At 46.3% G+C, this 17,422-nt stretch overlaps 1 protein-coding gene across 3 annotated transcripts in view; it reads right to left on the bottom strand.

Moving 5' to 3' along the window:
- LOC309370902 (broad substrate specificity ATP-binding cassette transporter ABCG2-like) overlaps positions 1-15,021 on the bottom strand; it is a 35,021-nt gene extending 20,000 nt beyond the window's left edge. For 2 of the 3 annotated variants that reach the window (XM_081913098.1, XM_081913100.1), the window contains exons 1-3: positions 14,691-15,020; positions 10,759-10,849; positions 1,500-1,714 (exon numbers count right to left, since the gene is read on the bottom strand). In XM_081913098.1, coding sequence (XP_081769224.1) covers positions 1,500-1,648 — 149 coding nt within the window. In that variant the 5' untranslated portion in view covers positions 1,649-1,714; positions 10,759-10,849; positions 14,691-15,020. Of the gene's footprint in view, positions 1-1,499; positions 1,715-1,939; positions 2,051-10,758; positions 10,850-14,690 lie in introns of all 3 variants that reach the window. The other variant, XM_081913099.1, reaches the window with a different exon arrangement.
- Between the last annotated feature and the right edge of the window lie 2,401 nt (positions 15,022-17,422).

Raw genomic sequence — 17,422 nt, 5'->3', positions numbered from 1 at the left:
GCCTATGAGGAACAGTCGAGGGAGCTGTGGATGTTTAGCATGGATAAGAGCAGACTAAGAGGAGATATGATAACCCTATTCAAATATCTAAAGAGCTATCCCATAGAGGATGGAGCCAGCTTGTCTTCTCCTGCTCTGGAGACTAGGACCTGAAGCAATGGATTCAAGATACAAGAAAGGAGATTCCGACTAAACACCAGGAAGAACTTTCTGACAAGTAAGAGCTGTTTGACAGTGGAACAGTCTTCCTTGGAAGGTGGTAGACCAGGCATCCCCAACCTTCGGCCCTCCAGATGTTTTGGACTACAAGTCCCATCGTCCCTGACCACTGGTCCTGTTAGCTAGGGATCATGGGAGTTGTAGGCCAAAACATCTGGAGGGCCGCAGGTTGGGGATGCTTGTGGTAGAGTCTCCATTCTTGGGGGATTTTCAGCAGAGGTTGGATGGTCATCTGTCATGGGTGCTTTAATTGAGATTCCTGCATTGCAGGGGGTTGGACTAGATGCCTCTCAGGGTCCCTTCTACCTCTACAATTCTATGAATATTCAGCATTTATGTAGGGCTTTAGAGTGTTAAAAGCATCCCACATAACTTTATTCATTTATGTCTTCCTTGTAAGAAGTTATAAACAACTCAAGATATAAAATACCAGAGGGGTGTGCATTTTAAAACTTGAAAAGAATATATAAGGATAAACAGTAAAGCATCTTCAGTAGTATCGACAACATGACTGGGTCACACTACAGGGAAAGCCTGTGTGGATAACAAAGTTTTAACTCAGTATCTAAGCACCATGACGACCCAGAACAGGACACCCAAAAAATATGTACAGTGTTATGCTTAGAGCAATGATGGGGAACCTCTGGTCCTTCAAATGTTTCTGGACTCCATCTCCCATCAGCCCTAGACAGCATGGCCAATGGTCAAGGAGGATGAGACTTCGATTCAGCAATGTCTGGAGGGTCACAGGCTCTCTCCCCCTGTGTAGCTCCACTTGTTGGATGTCCAAAATACATGAAGCAATGCTAAAAGCTCCGCTCCGGGTGGTCATGGAGTGAGCGTTGGAGCAGGGTCAAAAGCGCCTCTCCTGTGGACTTCAGGGACCTGGCAGTGGCTCTTCAAATAGGCCGACCTCGTTCTAATTAGAGTTACAATTCCCAAGGGCCTTAAACCTGGTCTTGTAGCATGCTGGCAGCCAATGCATTTTTTCCCCCTAGCCACAGGGCTCTATGCCGGTGATAGGCTGCTCAAGTCAGGAGACACCAGCTGCAGCTTCCAGACCAGCCTCACGGGTAGCCCCCTCCCCCTTATCTCAGTCCATCTTAAAACAACTCTTCAAGGTAGGCCAGTGCTATCCCCATATTGCAGATGTGGCACCGAGGCTGGCAAAGCAGTTCCCATTGATTTCCGAAGGAACTGAATGGAACCAATTTAGTCCAGATCTAACCCCAGTGTCCAAGTACATATGTAATTGCCGTTTGAAATGGCAACTGGCTTACCTGACATCCCTGAGAACTTCCTTTTCTTCTTTTCCTTTGAAAGGTAAAGTCCAGCATGTGGTGACCAGGTAACTAATGTTCTGGAAAGCCAATGTTGGGCCATGGACATTCAGCTGAGTAACAGCATCCTGAATATTTGCAAGCTCCATTCCAGGCAGCCCCTTCGCGCCAGAATGGTGGGAGAAGACACAAAGGCTTCCCTTTTAGTCAGTCACCTGAAGGGAACAGGACATGCAATGCTTTACTCTTTTCACTCTGTCTCGCTTTGCCTCAGCTCATCCACCTTTGCTATCTCAAAAGCAATCTTACTTTTATCTATTACACAGGCTCGAAAGTCATAATTCAGACAAAGTCCTTCTCAGTCAAGCCTTGTGCAAGCAGAGTTTTATGAATAATGATCCAGTGCTATTTTTCCTAGAAAAGGAGGCGCTGGAACTCACCATGAACGTCTTCCTTGTTCTCTCGTAATGGTGCTGGCACCCACCTGAGAGGTGCCAGAACTGAGTTCCGGCTGGAAATAAAGCTCCGGATAAAATAGATCTCCGTTGCCCCTTGAGGAAACGTACATTCATAAAGGAACAATAATAGAACATGCCATAGCTGATCAATGAGCCATACAACTCAGCAGTCTACCTCTTGGCTAGGGTATGAAGGCAGCAGATCCACTTCCTGTTCCGAGTCCTTTGCATCTGGGACCTAGATTTGCACTATACCTGAGCGCTAGAGGTGTACTTTCGAATTTCATGGCTATTAGACATCTGCAGGTCGCTTTCCTGAAGTGTGGCTATCATTATGCAAATAGTGAAATGACATCAGGAAGTGAGTCATGCAGAAACGTTTACTCTTTGACATGTTGCTGTTTTTTTAAAAAAACAGCAACGATGGGGGAATCTACATGGAATGCTGGATCTTTCCGCTGCAGGTATCACAGAAGATGTGGTCCTGGAGCAAAAATCACCTGTGGAGTGACTCCCAACTCACTTTTCCCTTTCATGTGAAACATTCAACATGAGTATGGCTCTAATGACAGCCAGCAAGATGAGCCCAAGATCTCTGTGTACATTAGGAGTTTAGGAGAAATTCATTTCAGCCTCTGTCCAAATGAAAACCTACGTAATTCACACCTCCCCAAACACTATATGAATGCAAACACAGCTATCCCCTAGAGCTCACACTTCCTCAAATTTTACAATGCACTTCTCTGATCAAATAACACATATATTAGGGGGCAACGGACCTAAAAGTACACGTGTTAGTGAACATATAAAAATGCATCGTTATGAAAAATTACTTTGCAGAAATGTGTGCATTAGGAAAAAAATGCACTCAAGTGTTGGTGGATTTTCATGAAGGGTCTTTAAAAAAGTTATTATGCAGGTTCCCAACTCCTGCATTAAAGATTTTTGAGTGGCCATCTGCAATGAGATGCTCTATTGTTGAACTTTAATTCCTTATTTTTCTTTTCCAATACTTTTTCAAGTTGCAACTTGATAAAATACTCGAAGCAGCTAACAACTAATAAAAAACAAAATATTGGGTTAAAATAACGGTACATTAAAATGACAGCAATAAGTAGAAACTCAAATCAAAAATCCTATAAGAATTACAAAACAGTGCCTTTAATATCACAGCAGATTCAGGAAATAGGAAGCAACTAAGACTTTGGGTTTCAGTGGTGTAGCAGGAACCCCCCCCCCCAATCATTCAGTTTGTACAAACTTCACTCACACTCACACACTACATACACTACGCTTCTGTTATAAATTCATAGAAAATCAACCATACATCGGATTTGCACTGTTCCACTTTTATTTTACTCCATGAAGGAAGGACTACAAAATGGGGAAGGTTTGATACAGGGCAGCCATAATCCTTGAGCATACCAGTACATACACAGGAGCCCTGCCCAGTTGCTATGCCAACCCTGATGGTCTCAGACAGAAGACCATCAACAACACAACAGACTGCATACACGAGTGGATTCAACATGGACTATAACAAAAGAACAATGATTGGATTCCCCCTCAGGGGGCAGGAAACTGCAACTACCTTTTGTCTTCTGAAAATGACTCATGGGGAGGGGAAGAAGGTGACAGGACACTCAGGTTACCACCACAACTCCTCCCTCAACCCCTCCTTTCTGTGATGTATGTATGATGTTTCTGGGGGTGGTCTTGATCTACAGGGTGGGAATTTCAAAAGTTTTTATAAGGCCTTGCACACCATTTTTCTGTGTCCTTTCCTCTCTCCTGCAAGTGAGGGGAGCACCCTGTTGCAACAGTTCAATAAAGGCCAAGCCTACAGGCTGCTGATTTGCTCCAATTTACTCTGGTTGGTGTCTTTACTTTTTGTCCAAGGGAGCCCTCGGATTTTTCCGGTAACAGTTGGGAATAAATAAAAAATTAGACTTGGGATTTGAACTTCCCGTTCAAATTTGGATGTTTCATTTCCTGAGCCAAGGTGCCTTGCAACACAATATTAGGCATTTTACTCAGTTCTCAACATGTTCAATGCAGCTTACTGCCCAGGAAGTTTTTTTTTTTTTAAAGGGTCAGTAGCCCTAAACCCCCCCTTTAAAAAAAAAAAAAGGGTCAGTAGCCCTAAATCGGGACGCAGGTGGCGCTGTGGGTTAAAGCCTCAGCGCCTAGGACTTGCCGATTGAAAGGTCGGCGGTTCGAATCCCTGCGGTGGGGTGCGCCCCCGCTGCTCGGTCCCAGCGCCTGCCAACCTAGCAGTTCGAAAGCACCTCCGGGTGCAAGTAGATAAATAGGGACCGCTTACCAGCGGGAAGGTAAACGGCGTTTCCGTGTGCGGCTCTGGCTCGCCAGAGCAGCGATGTCACGCTGGCCACGTGACCCGGCCACGTGACTCGGACAGCGCTGGCCCCTGGCCTCTTAAGTGAGATGGGCGCACAACCCCAGAGTCTGTCAAGACTGGCCCGTACGGGCAGGGGTACCTTTACCTTTACCTTAGCCCTAAATCACTGGAAGAAAACGAAGGTATGCCATTATTATACTTGGACAGCAGGTGGCAGTGTTTGCTCAAAATTACCATTCTACAGGAAACTTTTCAAATCAGCAGTCAGCTTTGGAGAAAAGCATCTTACATAGTCGGAGCAGGAGGAGAATACATTTATGAATAGTTTTCTGAATTTCAAACCCTAAGGTACCAAAGCTTGGAAGCTGGTATTCTACCATCCAAATAAAATACTTGTGATTTTGGAGGCCATGTGCTTCCCCCTCCAGCCTAGGAGAAGGGAGGGTTAGCACAAAGGTGTCACAGTGGGAAAACAAGGTATCTGAATGGAAGGAAGGGAACTCCGTGTCCCTCCACAGAGGGAGGGACCTTCTCCCATCATTATTCCCAGCTAGAGGCAAGCTCAAACATGTTTGTTCATGTTTGTTCCTTACTTCTCTGTTCTCTTCTTCCCCTCTAGCTTTTGCCTTTCCCACTCCTCCAGGACAGTAAGCAGAGATTCATTTTTTTCTTTACACTTACAAAACTCTAAAGCAGGGTTGGAGCACTTACTAGCATGGCCAATGGAAGCTGGAGTTTCCAGCAACACTTGGAGAACCACAGTTTACCCATCGCTGCACCATGAACACCATGGCTTGCTTTGCCCTAAGTTGACTTAGCTGTGAACTGGCGTGAAACTCACATGCAGTCATAACAATGGGGGACGGGACGTTGGTGTCTTTTGCAGCAAATCTGTCCAGTCTGCAAGCAGTGTTTAAACACCTGTGTGTACAAGTCTGAGAAACCTGGCCAGGCCAGGCGTCAGAGATGTGGGCGCCCACGTGTATAAATTCAACAGGTGAAAAGCAGCAGCAGAAGTTGCCATTTCTTACCACCATGGCAGGGGAGAAAAGACAGCAAACCAGCACAAATCTACACCTACCACTTTCTAGCAAAGCAATTCTCCTTCTCTTGAGGGGATGAGTAACGGAAGGCCTAAGTGGGAGCTGCGGCAAAATGCTGCAGTGACTAAGTGCTCCCACATTCTCAAATTCCAAGCCAGCCAGTCATGTCCAGGAGACTCCATTCTATTCTACTTCAGTTGAAAAAGAAAAATCAATAGTGGCCCCCATTTTCATTGGAACTGTGGCACATGGGGAGTGGGGAGCTACATTAAGGGGTTCTGATCAGACCCAGAACAATGTCTTATTCCACCAGGGATGGAGATTAGGGAGGAGTCCTCCCACTCGATTTCCCCTGCAGGGTTACTTTTTTCTTTCTTCTGTACATCCCACTCCTCTAAGGTGGCATGAATGGATTCCCCACCCCACCCTTCCACTTTACCTTTACCACAACCCTGTAGTTAGGCTGAGAGACTAACTTGCCCAAGATCTCCCAGCGAGTGTCATGGCCAAGTGGGGATTTGAACCCTGGTTTTCCAGGGCCCCAAATCTAACATTCTTGCCACTACACTCTGCTGGCTACCAGTTTCTGACTTGGACAGAGGTGTGCCTGGAGTGACTGTCTCTTCCGCAGGCTGACTTGACTGTGGGTGCAGAGAGTCTTGGGTGCCTTTTCAAGCCTCTGTTGCTACTTTTCCCTTTGACTATTTTTTCTCATTAAGCCTTCTAGTGCAACTTTTTTTGGGGGGGGGGGAGGGAAGACACCTTTCTTTGAGCCCGCATTAATTAGTTTCAGCTGTCACCCGGATCCTGCTTCTTCAATTACTCTGTGCAGCTGCTTTCCCCAGAGGTTTAACCGCTTCCTAACTAGCACAACTCGTAGTTCGCAGAGTGACCACAAATGTCCACTTCTTTCAAAGGCAGACTTTATTCAGCGCTCTGAATGTGTAGAAGCTGTCTCGTGAATGGCTCAGTGCTCGCAAATGTTACCTGAAAGACCACCTGCCCCTGCACTACTCTAAGATCACTTGGATCAGCCTCTGAGAACCTGCTGTCTCCTATCAGCCAGCGCTGCCAATAGTCAGGGATGATGAAAGTTGTGGTTCTAAACATCTGGAGGTTGCCAGGGTTGCTGACATCATCTTGGGAAATACTATTCATGGTATTGCACCCTACAGAATACCGTACAAGGGTGATCCTGCAATGGGCACCTTCTCTTATTGCCCCTATGTGATGGAATGCCCTAACCTTTTGATTTTATGGATTTCCTGAATTCCTGCTTGCATACTACGGCTTTACTGCTTTTACCTTTCGTTTCAATAATAGCGAAGACTGTTTTCATGTTTTAAATCTGTTTTGAGATCTAAAATAAAAATTAAATGGTTTACAAATGCTATAAATAAATGTACATGTGTATATTGAGCCTTCATAGAAGCTCCTTGCAAATCAGAAAGGAGCCATTTCTCGGCGGCAGAGAGCATGATTTGCTTGCAAAAGGTTCCCTGCTCAATCCCAGGCTTCTCCAGTCCTCAGGGATGGCTCAAACAGCAGGTTGGGTGAAAAACACTCTGCTCAAGACCCTGGGAAACTGCTGCCATCTACTGCACTGTCAAATAAGCTGCTTACACAACATGCCTTTAAAGTGCATGCATCCCCCCCCCGAATTACAGGAACTGTAGTTTCTTATAGGTGCTGGGAATCATAGCTCTGTGAAGGGGTAACTACAGTTTGCAGGATTCTTGTTGCAGTTAGGTGCTTTAAACGTACGATAGCGTGTATGCAGCCATAGTCTGTCATCTTCTGATTTTCAACGCATGTTCTAATCATGATTTAAGAAAAATGCAGAATCTCTTATGGGTGTGCTCAGTTTCCCTTCAAATGTTTCAACTTCCCCTTTTTCAGCATACATATATTAATTTTCAGTCTCTGGACTTTGGGCAACCTAGAAAAGTTTACTCGTATTGCCTACCAAACATCAAATATAGCCAAAAAAGTCCATCATCACCACCACCAGAATAGTCCAGTATGATTTAGGGATTCTAATGAAGCTAGAAAGCAATGGATCACAAGTAGTGTAGTATCTGGCACCTTGGAGTCCCAGTTTCCAGGTGTCCCAGTGTCTAATGCCCCCTTAGAATTATTAAATTTCCCAAGACAAATTGTCCAGGTATTGGGCTGCATTTCAGCTCAGCAAACTTCTAGTGGGGCACGTCCTCATCTCATCATTCCCCAACATCAGCACCAATTAGCCCTCACCCCATCTTACGACTCTTTCACACATTACACAGAAGCAAACCCAGCTTTGCCAGCAAGGGCTTACTTATCAAAGAGTTGTGGCCAATCCTCCGCCCTGACAAGTATATCCACATGATTGCAGAGGTTTGCAAACATGATGTTGTCACATTACGCTTTTTAGGCGTGTGAAACCCTCTGAAACGTAATGTCTGAATGGGCCCTTACCATTCAAGTCATCTGAAAAACTGCAATGTCCCTGCTCTTCCTCTTTCCTGTCCCTTCTCTCCCCCCACCCCCCGCCGCCCCATCTGAAGCAACAGAAGAGAACAGCAGGCCAGGACCAAGTCACGATTGTTGTTGGGTGTTGGCGAGAATAAATGGAAAGAAAGAGGGAGAGTTGTGAAGAGGTCATTTTAGAAGCTCTTTCATTGCTTTTCTAACTTCCTTCTCAGTGGGAGGGGGTGGCAGAGTCCTCAAAGCAACATTGAAAGCAAGGCAGGATAATGTGTGCCTGGCTGAGGCAAGGAATCCCTGAGTGCGAACTGCAGTGTCTTAATTATCTGTCAACAATTACTCCTTTCAGGGTGGAACATATGGTAGATGGTTTGCTTAAGAAAGAAAACAAAAATACTTTAGAAACTTAAATGATGTTGGGAAAATAGTCGAAATTGCTTTAAAGGGATTGCGAAGGGGGAGGCGGCATTGCTCGGGATGCAAGTCCCGCACGAGTCAGCTGGGCTAGGGTTTGATTTGCTCCCACCGCACGCGACCGGATTCGCTCGCTTGCTTCCTAAGCAGGTCAGTTCTGGGGGAATGTCCTGTCCTCGCAGCCAGACCTTTTGAAGCAATGACAGGAGCAGCTCCCAGGTGGACCTGTGAACAGAACCCTCCATTTCTGCTGTGTTTTTGCTGATGGAGTACACTGGTGCTTCTACTCCAAATAGCTATACTGGCATGAGGTGAACAAATGAGGAGCCAGGCCAAGCCAGGGAACAGGTTGGAATTTCAGACAGTGGAACCCCACCATTTGTTTAAGCCAGCACTCATGCTCAAATCAGTTTGGTTTTGCTAATACTAAAATAAGGTTGGGCGCACTTCATTTTTGGCAGAGTTCATATGAAGGAGGAGCAAAGGAGTGGCAGACATCCTCACAGAGAGTATTCAGGAATCCCAGTGTAACTACTTCTAGAGGTGTTTCCGCCTGTTGCAGGAGGCAAAGCGTATCGTGACACCATAACAACTAATAAATCTGTTGTCTTTAAGGTGACGCAAGACTTAATGTTGTTTTTTAGAGGAGCGTGCAACTCCATTTCTGCCTCGTTCTGTCTGCAAACACATGAGAAGGGGCAGAGGTGAAATGATGCAATGCCTTTGGATTGTTCCTCATGGGAATGCAGTGTAGGCCAGAAAAATAATTGGCTAGTTTTGTGCCTTCCACAGCGGCTTCAGCTGCAGAAGTCAATGGGTGAAGGTTTTCACAACATGGAGAAAAAGGCTATCATCTTCTGCGCACAGGACTGGCTCTACTGTTAGGCAATATGAGGCATCTGCCTCAGGCAGCGGATGCTAGTGGGTGGTGAGAAGGAACAGTAACTGCAACACCTTAGCCATTTCTTCTTCCTCCAGCACCAATAATCACTCAAAAACTGGGGGGGGGGGGACTACATGAGGGAACAAAAAAAGAACATAGCAGTAGCCCAACAAATTTATTTGCATATCTGTCGCCTGAAACAGCTGATTTTAAGAAAAGGAAATTCCACAACTGAGCTAAAGTCTGTTTGGAAGTTTTTGTCCCTCCTGTCCCAAATATATTGAGGCTAGAATTCTATGCACATTTACTGGGTAGTAAGCCCTGCTGAGGTGGCACTGTGGTCTAAATCACTGAGCCTCTTGGGCTTGTCAATCAGAAGGTCAGCAGTTTGAATCCCCACGACAGGGTGAGCTCCCGTTGCTCAGTCCCTGCTCCTGCCAACCCAACAGTTCAAAAGCATGCCAAAAAGTGCAAGCAGATAAATATGTACCGCTACGGCGGGAAGGTAAATGGCATTTCCGTGCGCTGCTCTGGTTTTGGTGTTCCATTGCGCCAGAAGCGGCTTAGTCATGTTAGCCACATGACCTGGAAAAACTGTCTGTGGACAAACGCTGGCTCCCTCAGCCTGTAAAGCAAGATGAGCACTGCAGCCCCAGAGTCATGTGCGACTGGACTTAACTGTCAGGGGTCCCTTTACCTTTACCTTCACACCCCCCTGAACACAGAGGGGCTTGCTTCCTAATAAGCTCACACAGGATTGGTCTGAATGAGTGTGCCTGGTTTCCTGAGGGTGGGGGAAGAGAGGGAGAAAAATGAGATTGTTCCTCTGAGCCAGTGGTTCTCAAAGGGTGTGGTGAGCCACACTGGGGTGGCAGGAGAGGATGGCAAGTGTGGCAGGAAGATTCAGGGACAATTAAAGAAACATTTAAACATTTCAGTGTAGTAAAAGATAGTATCAAAATAGTTTTTATATATAAAAGCAGAAACAGTATCCATGCCTCTCTTCAAGAGCATGAACTACTCTTCTACAGCTCTCCACAACATGGTGTGGTGAACAAGGATTCTCAACCGTGTCCAAGAGGAAAAATCAGGAAAGAGAAAGGCTTCTTTGTGTTGATGAGGAGATGAGAGTTCATTTGTATCAAATAAGACCTAATATAAATGAGATTACCCGGCAAAAGCCAAGCCTAAAATGCTCACCAATTATACGCATAAAAGAGCAGATCCAATTCAACACCACCCCATTAAAAGAGAAGCAGAAAATTAAGGTCCAAAAGGCTTGAGCGAATAAAAATGCTTTTGCCCGGCATGCCTCCCTGGGGAGAGCATTCCGCAAGTGGGGAGTCACCCCTGAGGAGTCTGTTCTTGTGTTGAAACCCTCCATGGCTGCCTCGGAAGGGGGCAGACGAGGGCTGACTCTCAGGCCAGGCAAGCTCTGTAGACCTAGCATGGCCACCTGTCATAGAGGCTTTAGTGGAGATTCCTGCATTGCAGGGGGTTGGACTAGATGACCCCGGGGGTCCCTTCCAACTCTACAATTCTACGAGATTCTATTGAAGTGTTTTTTCAAAGCCTGCCTCCCTTTAATGGAGGACACACAAGCCACCACCTGAAGTAGCCTGATGCATGCTCTTACCTGAAGAGTTAGCCCCATGTACAGCCTCTTTCAAAACTGTGCTTCTCCCAGGACCTCAGCAGAATGGTCTATCAGCACCAAGCAGTTCCACCTACCAAATATAAATGCACACACATTAATGCCTAAGTCATGCTCTAGTCTATGTCTGTATTATATTCCGAAGCAAAATATTTCACCACTTAAATAAGGGCTGCATGCACCCCATGCATTTAAAGCACACGAGTTCCACAAAGAATCCCAGGAACGGTAGTTTGTTAAGGGTGCTGGGAATTGCAGTTCTGTAAGGAGGGCAAACTATAGTCCCCAAGATTCTTTGGGGGAAGTCATGGGCTTTACATGTGCTTTGAATGTATGGGGTGTACGCAGATCATGTACTTCCACTAGTCTCCGCCTCAACCTGCTGTGGGGCAAAATGACTTTGGACAGCTAATGGAATGCAGGAAACCAATGGAGCCGGAGGCCCAGTGGCTCATTCAGAGCCTCGGCACATAAAAAGGTACTTGTTTTATGGATGTGCATCTGACATCCCAATACTTGTGCCTGCTTGAGGCTTCGCACACATCTGCTGATATCAAAGGTGGCTTCCAAACAACCATCATCTGTCAGCTGCTTGTTCCAAATTATCTCACTACTCTGCACAGGCTGGGAACTGGGTCAAGAGAGGCATCTGCAGGCATGCAAAATCCGCCTGCATGCACTTTGGGAGAGGTTGACCTTTCGGTTCCAGTAGCAGCCCCTGATGCACTGCTGTGGCACACATGTGTGGATGACCCCCATATTTCTACATGGATTCATTGCACCCACAAACAACAACTGCTGTGACACTGCAGGTCGATTGCTGCTGCTGTGAATTGCAACCCAAAGCAACTGCAGGGTCCCAGGTTAGGCTGCTGTAACAGGAGAACCATGCCATGCACACTTCTGATATGCCCCCATGCCTCATGTGTGTGGCTGTAACTTAACACAGGGTAGGAAGACTCTGGCCTTTCCAGTTGCTGGACTTCCCTCATCCCCAGGCAGCATGGTCAATGGCCAAGGATGCTGAGCATTGTGGTCCAGTGATATCTAGAGAGGCGCATGTTTCCCAGTCCTGCTGCAATCAATTGAAAGAGTACCACCAAAAGGGTTAGGATAGGAGTTTCCAAACTATGGTGCACAGACCACCATTTATTCAGGTGGTCTGTGAAGAACAGTGGGCACAGAGCATTAGATGTTCATATTGATTTTAACTGTTTTTATTGCTTCTTTTATTCCTTACATTGCATCTTTATTATTGTTGTATTTTGTATCGTATTCTGTTGAATCCAAATGGTAATATGATAAAATACAAATAACTGAAACAAAAGAAGCAATAAAAATACAATCAGAAACCAGACAACATCTAGTACAGAGCAATACAGTTGCAACAGCAGGCAGAAAATTTGTTATGCAATTTTCAAGAAGTCGCTGTGTGGGTGAAAGGTCTGGGAACCACTGGGTTAGGATATCTGTGTAACTGCCAAGACAATTTCATATTTACATGTTACATCTTTTAGTGCAGGGTGTTTTTTAATGGCTTAAATCTTAAAGGTTACACACAATAAACTATATCATTTGCAATAAACTATATCATCAGTGGACCTGATGGGATACCTGCCGAGGTCTTCAAAGTAGGCAGAATTGAACTTACACAACAACTTCACAAGCTCATCAAAAAATCTCAGCGAGAGTGGAGATCCCAGCAGACTTTAGGGATGCCAAAATTACCACTCTTTAAAAAAAAGGTGATAGAATGAATTGCAAAAACTTTTAAGGCATCTCTATTAGCTGCGGCTGTCAAAATTCTTGCAAGGATCTTAGCAAACCATCTCCTAACAATATCTGAGGCTATTGTTCCTGACTCCCAAAATGGTTTTCGACCTTCTAGGGGGACAGTGGACATGATTTTCACCGCTCGACAGCTTCAAGAAAAATGCAGAGAGCAAAACCAACCCCTGTATTGACCTGACTAAGGCCTTTGACATTAAATCATAATGCCCTGTGGACTGTCCTTCTGAAAATCGGCTGCCCAGATAAATTTGTGAACATCTTTCAGCTCCTCCATAACATGGCAGCAAGAATTGCAAATAACAGTGGCTCTCAAGATGAACCATTCACAGTGGCATCAGGTGTTAAACAGGGTTTTGTTATCACCCCAAATCTATTATTTTCATCACCATGATCCTACACTTTGTTGAAGGGAAACTCCCCACTGGAGTAGAAATAATTATCAAACAGATGGAAAGCTCTTTAACTTGAGTAGGCTGAAAGCAACGAGCAAGGTTACCATAACTTCCGTCAAAGCTTCAGTCTGCCGATGACGACGTAGTGTGTGCACACTCAGAGGATGACCAAACCATCCTAAATATCTTCACAGAAGCTTACAGAAAGCTTGGCCTATTGTTCAACATCCAAAAAACACAAGTGCTGCACTAACAAGCACAAAACAACCCCTCTGCAGCACCACAAATCCAACTCAATGGTGTAATGTTGGAAAATATCGATCACTTCTCCTACCTGGGAAGTTATCTTTCCACAAGGGCCGACACTGATGCCAACATCCAGCATCGCACGAGTTCTGCGAGTGCAGCTTTCTCCCAATTGAAGTTCAGAGTGTTTGAGGACCGGGACATTCTCAGGGACACCAAAATGCTTGTTTACAAAGCTATTGTACTACCAACCTTACTGTATGCTTGTGAAACATGGACCACTTATAAACACCATCTCCAGCTCCTCAAAATATTCCATCAATGGTGTCTCCAAAAAAATTACATATTACTTGGGAAGATAGGTGAACTAATGCCAGTGTACTTGAAAAAACAAAGATCTCCAGTGCCAAAGCAATGACTCTTCAACATCAACTTCGTTGGACTGGTCATGTTGTTCGGATGCCTGATTATTGTCTACCAGAGCAACTACTCTATTCCAAACTTAAAAATGGAAAGTAATGCTGCTGGTCAACAAATGAAGTTTAAAGACTCTCCCTAGGCAAATCTTAAAAAATGTAGTATAAACACAGACAACTGGGGAACCTGTGAGGGCTCCAACTGGGGAACAGCCTTTACCAAAGGTGTCATGGGCTTTGAAGACACTCGAACTCAGGAAGAAAGGGATAAACATGCTAAGAGAAAGGCACGTTTGGCAAACCCTCACCACGACCAACTCCCACCCAGAAACCTATGTCCCCACTGTTGAAGACAATGTGGATCTAGAACTGGCCTCCACAGTCACTTATGGACTCACTGTTAAGACCGAAGAAGTGTGCATGCACACGAAAGCTCATACCAAGAACTAACTTAGTTGGTCTTTAAGGTGCTACTGGAAGCAATTTTTTTTGTTTTGACTATGGCAGATCAACACGGCTACCTATCTGTAACTGTTAAGACCGGGTTCATGGAAGACAATCTTACTCGGCTACGAGTGATCACCAAAGAAGAAGAACTCGATGACCCTGCTGGCCCCTTCCAACCATATAATCCTATGATTTTATGAAGATGCTCTTATGCAGGTGAGTTAAGGAAGGGGAAGAGAACTGGGGAAAGAGAAAAGGACAGTGGGGAGATCACATTTTAGGAAGCGGGGAACCTGTGGTTCTGCAGTTCCAATTGGACTGCAACTCCCCTCCAACCTAGCCAGTGCTCAGGGGCGCTGGGCGCTGCAATCCAGCAACACCTGCGCCACCTAATTTTAACAGTGAGGATGAAACACGGAGGCAGATTCCCATGTAGCATGAGACAATGCAGACAGTAACCCTTGCGATGGAACTCGTTTCCTCTCCCAAGCAAGCTCCCCGGTCTTCAGCGGTGCGCCCTCGCTAGGACTGCAGCCTGAAAGCAGCTCAGGCCTGGGGTGCGCGCACGTCGGGCGGGGAGAGGGGAAGGCAGCTCGCCGCGGAGGGTTTCGACGTGACTCACCGCGCTCGGGGTCCATGGCCAGGCGGGTCCGGGGCGCGGCCGAGCTCCCCTCGGGCCTGAAAGGCGCCTCTCCCGGCTGGGCTGCGGCTCCTCTCGCTTCCCGGGTTCCTGTCACGACGGGCCCACCTGCTCCGCCCCAAGCCCCTGGCTTCGCGGGAAAGAAGCCTTTCCTCCCCTCGGCTGTAATACGAGCTCTTGCAACCCGCCCTCTCCGACCGCCCGACTTGGTTTCCCCTCACGTGTCCGCCTTCGGGTTGTTGACACCGGACGCCAATCTATAACAGAGGGGCGAAGCGTCTGGGTTGCGTAGAGGCCTCGTGAAAGGCTCGGAATAGCAGCTGCGGAAGAGGACGCATGTGAAAAAAATGCCGAAAAAGATCCCGCCAGCACTTGGGTTATCTCTGCCTCTTGACTGCACTGGGCCAAAGTTATAGGCAACAAAAAAACTTGCAAAACGGAGCAAAGACTTGGCAAGTGCGGGACAGGATGCTAGACTAGTCGAGCCTTTGGTCTCTTGTGTTTTGTGCTAAGCAAACTTGAATGTTTTAGTTATAATATTTAAAGCATGTTTTCCCAGCCTTAAAAAGAATCTAGACCAGGGGTCAGCAAACTTTTTTCAGCAGGGGGCTGGTCTACTGTCCCTCAGACCTTGGGGGGCGGGGGGGCGGACTATATTTTTTTTTCTGCGGGGGTGAACGAATTCCTATGCCCCACAAATACCCCAGAGATGCGTTTTAAATAAAAGGACACATTCTACTCATGTAAAAACAAGCTGATTTCCGGACCATCTGCAGGCCAGATTTAGAAGGCAATTGAGCCAGATCCGGCCCCCGGGCCTTAGTTTGCCTACCCATGATCTATTCTAGACACACACAAAAACGCTGCGAATTTATTTTTTAGCGTTTTGAAATATATATTGAATTTGCCATGAGCTCACCATCGCCATCTAGTGTCACACTTGTATAATGCACTTAAAACATATTTGCAGCTCTATAGCTGAGTCTTAGGGTAAGATTACTGCAATGGGTTATATGTGGGGCTGCCTCTGAAAACAGTTCAGAAACTTCAGCTGTGCAAGCTCTGACAAGCAGCAGACCAATTTAGAGCTTTGATTGATAAGAACAACCAAGAATCTTGTGGCACCTTAAAGAATAGCAGACTTACTATGACATAAGCTTTTGTGAACTAGAATGCTCTTCTTCCAGCTGAAACAAAACCATGAAATCTTATGCCTTAATAAATCTGCCTTTAATGTGCCACAAAGCTATGTTGCTTATGGTGTGACACAAGCACAGGTATCTTTCCTAATATTCTCTTAACACCTTCAGGTTGGAACCTCTGAAACATGCAGCTAGTACAGAATATTTTTGAAAAAAATCCATTACAGAGGGTTGAGTCGCAAAGAGCACCTGAACACCTGTATTCTAGGATGTGCACACTGGAAGACCATTCAAATTCCAAGACTGTTAAGCTAGAGCAGGGATCGGCTACATGCAGCCCATGGGCCGGATGCAGCCCACGAAGACCATCGTACCGGCCCACGAAACTGAGCTGCCCGCATGCTGCACTAAACCAGCGTGGTGCGGGCACTCACCGAGTGGCGCCACAAATGGCATCTGTGCACGCGCAGATACCAGAAATCACATCTGTGCGTGTCCAGATGCCAAAAATTGTTTCTGTGCAGGCACGATTTTCAGCATCTGGGCATGCACAGAAGCGATTTCCAGCGCTGCGGACATGTGTAGATGCAATTTCCGGCATCGCGCTGCACCAGTACGGCCCACGGATGATCTCCGTGAGAATGATCCGGCCCATGGCCGGTAAACTTTGCCGACACCTGAGCTAGAGCTATGCAAGTCCCTTAATTTCACTGGAAACCCCTCTCACCTATTAGGCCTTGCTCTTAAACAGCAGGTGAGGGGATAAACTTGTGTCTGAGCTGCTTCTCTTTTGACTGCAAGTGGGAGTTTGCATGATGGAATTAAGAGTAAAATAAAATCCATACACTTAGAAAACTAGCCTACCAGTCAGGGAGAAGAGTACATTAGAGCCTTTCCGCTCTGTGTTCAGGGTCTTTTTTGGTACTCATGTGAGCCAACATCTGTCGCATTAAGTGAGTGAATCCCGCCCAGGAGTTGCTTATGAACAAGTGTTATGTTCAGCTGCCTCGTGTGGTGATCTGGGAGAACTGCAGCATAAAACGCCTTCCTTTCAGTGGCATACAGTATTTTTCTCAGGACATGGGTAGGGTAGGGGGCTAGATACGGTCCCTTTGCAGGGATGCAAACTGTAGTCAACCCTTGTTTGCAACTCCTTGGAGGGAGCTTCATGTTCACTTTTCAGGCCAACACTAGTCATGTACTATCCAGGAATGTGAGTGAATGCATGTCCGTATCTAGGGCTGGGTCAAGCCAGGAGCATTCTCAGAAGCTCCTTGACACATTTAGTACTCATGCATACCAAATAACTGAACAGGACTCATGTCTCTTTTATTCTGGAAAATCCAGAGCACATCACTGCCAAACTGCTGCATGCACCTGTCTTCCTGAAGGAGCGTCTCCACCCCCATCATTCAGCCCGGACATTCAGGTCCAGCTCCGGGGGCCTTCTGGTGGTTCCCTCGCTGCGAGAAGTGAGGTTACAGGAAACCAGGCAGAGGGCCTTCTTGGTAGTGGTGCCCGCCCTGTGGAACGTCCTCCCACAAGATGTCAAGGAAATAAACGACTATCTGA

Source organism: Podarcis melisellensis, assembly GCF_964234715.1.
Source record: "Podarcis melisellensis genome assembly, chromosome: 5".
NCBI classification, from domain to species: Eukaryota; Metazoa; Chordata; class Lepidosauria; order Squamata; family Lacertidae; genus Podarcis; species Podarcis melisellensis.
This window is presented reverse-complemented; position numbering and strand designations above follow the sequence as displayed.